The sequence below is a fragment of the Myotis lucifugus genome, unplaced genomic scaffold (assembly GCF_000147115.1).
Source record: "Myotis lucifugus unplaced genomic scaffold, Myoluc2.0 scaffold_978, whole genome shotgun sequence".
In the NCBI taxonomy this organism is placed as follows: Eukaryota; Metazoa; Chordata; class Mammalia; order Chiroptera; family Vespertilionidae; genus Myotis; species Myotis lucifugus.
Window position 1 is genome coordinate 32,355 of NW_005872026.1, and position 4,970 is coordinate 37,324.

The 4,970-nt window shown below is 64.5% G+C and overlaps 1 protein-coding gene across 1 annotated transcript in view; it reads left to right on the forward strand.

Annotated features, from left to right (window-relative positions):
• Positions 1-4,464, forward strand: part of UGT8 (UDP glycosyltransferase 8) — a 22,250-nt gene extending 17,786 nt beyond the window's left edge. The window contains 2 exon segments of the mRNA XM_023747791.1: positions 606-825; positions 2,092-4,464. Of these exon segments, the coding sequence (XP_023603559.1) occupies positions 606-825; positions 2,092-2,455 (584 nt within the window). The 3' untranslated portion in view covers positions 2,456-4,464.
• The last annotated feature ends 506 nt before the right edge of the window (positions 4,465-4,970 follow it).

The following is a 4,970-nucleotide window of genomic DNA, read 5'->3' on the forward strand; positions in this document are numbered from 1 at the left end:
GAGATTGCTCACCTGTGTGGGGGAGGGGTGCCCATACGTGGCTGTGTGGGGGTGTGCAGGCCGGTCAGTGTCCTGGGAGCATGGGCTCCTCGAGCACCGGGCCCCAGCCTGAGTCCCCACAGCGGCTCTCACAGACGGGCCGGCTCCAGCGTGGGCAGCACTGGCTCAGCCAGGACGCGCGTCTGCCCTCAGGAGCACGAGCTGCCGTTCTTGCTCCTGCGGACTCTTGTGCAGCCCAGCTCACTCACGTGGGGGTGGTCGGGGCTGCTGGTGTTGGGGAGGACGTTGGGATAAACTTCTCAGAGCTCCCAACCTTGGCTGCTTGAAAAGCTTTTATAACAGACATAGCCCACCGCGGTCACGTGTGTGTTCGTAACGAAATTGCTAGAGAGAAAGAGGAAGGCTTCCTGGCCACCCTGTAGGCGTGAAGGGCCTCCCAGGGCGGTAAGTAACGGGAGTCCCGGGACCAAGTGGCTGTGGTGGCCGCGCACAGGGGCACCGAGGGGGCAGCCGTTTATCGGGTGTCGGCGCCGCAGAGGTTTCTGTAAGTCCCTGCCCGGCGGGCGTGACGCAGCGTTGGCGCTCGCTCTGCCGCCGCTCCGCAGGGCACCCCCACGCCAAGGCCTTCCTCAGCCACGGCGGCCTGAACAGCATCTTCGAGACCATGTACCACGGCGTCCCGGTGGTGGGCATCCCGCTCTTCGGCGACCACTACGACACCATGACCCGCGTGCAGGCCAAGGGCATGGGCCTCCTGCTGGAGTGGAAGACCCTGACGGAGGCCGAGCTGCACGCGGCCCTGGTGCGGGTCATCAACGACCCCAGGTGAGCTGCCCGCTGGCTGGGGGGCGGGGAGGGAGCAGCCACTGGGCGCCGCCCTCACTGTGGGCACGTCGCCTCCTGCAGGTCCTCTGCCCACATTCCCGGTGGGGGGTGTGCAGGGGAGCCGTGGGGCCTCAGTGACCAGGCGGCACCGGCACCGCTCGGGCCAGGCGTAGTCAGAGCCCATTTTATGTTGCTGAACCTCCGAGTGCTGAGCTCAGCACAGTGGCCTCAGGGGTGATAACGGAGCAGCCCCCCTTTAAAAAAAACAAATGTGTATTTTTATTGATTTCAGAAAGGAAGGGAGAGAGAGAGAAACATCCATGATGAGAGAGACTCATGGATCGGCTGCCTCCTGCACGCCCCACACTGGGGATGGAGCCCGCCACCCAGGCATGTGCCTTGACTGGGAATCGAACCCTGACCTCCTGGTTCATAGGTCGACGCTCAACCACTGAGCCACGCCGGCCAGGCAGGTTGCACTGTTAAAACCAGGCGGCTCCCACATGCCGGGTGCCGGACGCAGAGTGTTTGTGCAATGAGAGAGTTCCTGCCTCACAGTGAGGGGAGGGGAGCAGAGAGACCGGAGGGCTCCTGAGCCGTCAGGCGCTGGCCGGGTGTCCCGTCGCTGTTGACCGGCACTGTCAGTGGCTGGGAGGGACTGACACGCGGTTGCTGCTGAAGAGCCGGCTGGCGTCAGCAGCACCCTGAGTGGGGAGCTCCAGTTAAGGGGGTCGCGAGGTGCCGAAGAGGTTTCCCCACTTCCTCACCCCGTGACAGGGGTCGTGGCGCCTCGCTCCTCACGGACCGGATGCCTGGGTTCCTGAGAGCCGTGCTCTGAGCTGGGGATTCTTCTGCATCTGGAGGTTCATTATGTGGAGCAAGTGGTGGGGGGAGGGGGAGTGAGTCCTCACGGCCCAGCCTGGGGCCCGGGCTCCCCAGGAGGCACTTTCTGTCCAGGAAATGCCATGTGAGTCACGTGGGCCTCGTACCAAGAGAAGGGCTCACGGAGGGGCATGGTGGGTGTGGGGATGCGCGGGTGGGGACGCGGGTTTGCATCAGAACTGCCGAGCCTGCACCAGCCGTGTCCACAGCCAGGCCCCTGGTGTCCATGCGCCTCAGCTGCTGCAGGGGCTCCTGTCGTGTTGACCTGAGCCAGTGCTCAGTGCGGGCAGAGCGCCTGGCTGGGACCGGGCGGTGCACACGGGTTGCCCTCCCGCTTGGGTCTCGGTGGCGCAAGCGCCTGGTCACTCCGTGTTCCTCCCGCAGCTTCCGCAGGCGGGCCCGGCAGCTGTCTGAGATCCACCGGGACCAGCCCGGGCACCCCGTGGAGCGGACCGTGTACTGGATCGAGTACATCCTGCGCCACCGCGGCGCCCGCCACCTGCAGGCCGCCGTCTACCAGCTGTCCTTCTGGCAGTACTTCCTGCTGGACGTGGCCGCCGTGCTGCTGCTCGCCGCCGCCCTGCTCGGCGCCCTGCTGGCCTGGGCCGCGCCGCTCGCCTGCCGGCTGGCCTGTCGCTGCTGGGCCCGGCGCAGGCCCGGCGCCGCCAACGGACATCACGCCAACGGGGTCCTGAACGGCAGGTGCAAGAGGAACGGCCACGTCCCGCACGACAAGAAGTCCAAGTGAGCCGTGGCCTGTGGCCCATGGCCCCCCCTGTGGCCTGTGGCCCATGGCCCCCGTGGCCCACGTCGCTGCTGCCCGTAGTCTAACCCCGAGAGCCGTCAGCGAGCAGTTCTAACCCCCTCTCTGATCCACTAATGCGACCCTGTGCGTCGGCGGCTGCGGAAGCACCGACCTAACATGCAAAACGTGTTTTACTCCGACACCCGTGCTGCCCGCGTGGCTCCGGACCCGTGAGGAGCCTTAATGATCAAAGTCCAGTGCCCAGTGCCCGTGTCGGTTGTAGTTCCGAGCCCTGACACGCGTGTGCTTCCCCGACCCGTGTGCGTGCGTGTGAGCGTGTGTTCCCCGAGGGCAGTGTGGTCTGCTGCGTCCACGGTTGTGCAGGGCGCAGCGCATTCAGGAATGAAGCAGAGGGGCCGTCCGCATCCGCTGTTCCTCTCCGGGAATTTAATCCGCAAACTCAGGACACTCGCCAACAACCTGTCCCTCCACCCCACCCCAGGAAGAAACGGAAAGACGAGGGCACCGGCTTTTGGACTCTGTTGTGTTTTTTGCTTATTTTAGGTTTTTGGTTTCTTGTCTTCCTCTTCCCACGGACTGTGGACGCCTCTGGGGGAAAGCGGACCATTAAGTAAAAGTGTCAATGGTCGTCATGCTTGGTTTGCCCGCCCGGAAATGGGCTGGAGGAATTTTACGCTGTTGCCACGCTGGCCCTGTGTTGCCTGTGGTGATGGAGCAGCTGGGCCGGAGCGGGTCAGCCCGGGAGCGTTAGAGGGGACGGGCCGGCGTCCCTGGCGCCTCGTCCCTCCTGCCTGGTGCCTTGTTCAGGTGTGACCGCTCCAAAACGTTAACTTCACAACCACCCTCGTCGCCCCTCGCCGTCCGGGCCACGCAGTCTATGCCACGGAGGTGCCAACGTGAGATTCTCACCCGGGGCCCGTGCGGGTCCCATCCTGTCCTCGCTCCGTGTGACCGTGTTCGTTCAGACGTCACGTGGCACGTGGAGGCGACGGACATCACACCTGCCGAGACACGGAGTTTGGGGATGAGTTCCTGTTCTCCTCCCGCCCCCGCCCGGCCCCAGCACCGGGCGGGACAGTGACGGCGACGGCGGCCTCCTCCTCGCACAGAACTGGGGTGACGCAGGACCCCTGGGCCCGACACCCCACGGCCACTCCCGGCTATTTGAGGTCGTTCTGTTTACTTGGCGTTTGCACTTGGCGGCTTTATTTATTGACGCTTTGGCCCCGTGTCTGACAGCTGAGCATGGAGACACACCGGCGACCTGATGACGTGCACGGGCGCGGGAAGACGGTGACACCCTGACCGCGGTCGCCTCCGCGTGCGCCATGACGGGACCTCACGCCCCGCCGGGAGCCGCCGAGCTGCGCGCAGAAACATGCGGCTTCCTCGCCCACACGCGTGGCGCTCTGAGCCCTGGAGGAAGCGGCGTGATGCCCGCAGCCCCCGGGCCACCGGTTGCCGTCTCCCCGCGAAGCTGCCGTGAGCAGGGGGGGGGGCACACAGGCCGTGAGCGGCGGGCGTGACGGGCTTCGAGCGCGCGAGGAGCTGGGATGACGCCGTCAGTGAGCACCCCCCGGGGATGAAGCAACACCTCCCTGCGACACGCTTACCAATACACGCGACTCACCGCGGAGAAAGGCGTCGGGTACAATTCTCTTCAGGGTTCGTTTTACAGTAATTTCTATTCAGGTTTTGTTTGGCCGCAGTATGTCCGTGACCAGCGCGTTTGAGACGGGTCCCCAGGTTTCTGTGTGTGCGCGGGAAGCGGTTTGTCACGCGTGGGAATGTTTACTGCCGCGGGGACCTGTTCCCCCGAGAGACCCCGCGCGGACCCTAACCTCGTCCCGGCGTTGGAACTGTTAAGGTCGCTGTTGGCCGATGGCTGCTGTTTTCTTGGTCAGCGGGTTGTTAGCCAGTGTTGACAGACAGATTGGGTTCAGGTTTCCCACACGTGCACGAGACTCGCTAATAAAGAACGTTTTCAGGAAGGTTTTCGCTCATTTGCTTTTAAAAGGAGCCGCCGGCGCGGGTATCCCACGGCTCTTCGTGGTCACACCGCACGGGAGCAGGACGCCAACCGGCCTGCCGTCCTGAGCGAGACTCGGCTCCCTGCTCGGGAACGGGGCGGGCGGGGTGGACGGGGTGGGCGTGGCATCGGCCCAAGGGGCCACACCGGGGACCACAGTGGTGTTTTTTTAAATATATTGTTATTGATTTCAGAGAGGAAGGGAGAGGGAGAGAGAGAGAGAAACATCAACGATGAGAGAGACACACTGATCGGCTGCCTCCTGCACGCCCCACACTGGGGATCGAGCTCACAACCTGGGCATGTGCCCTGATCAGGAATCGAACCGTGACCTCCTGGCTCCTAGGTCGAGGCTCAACCACCGAGCACGCCGGCCGGGCCGCAGTGGTTCTGCCTGAAGTGAGGGGAGCTGGAGGCTCTGGGGGAGAGGGCTGCTCACGATGGGGCCGTCCTCCTGCCGGGGCCTCA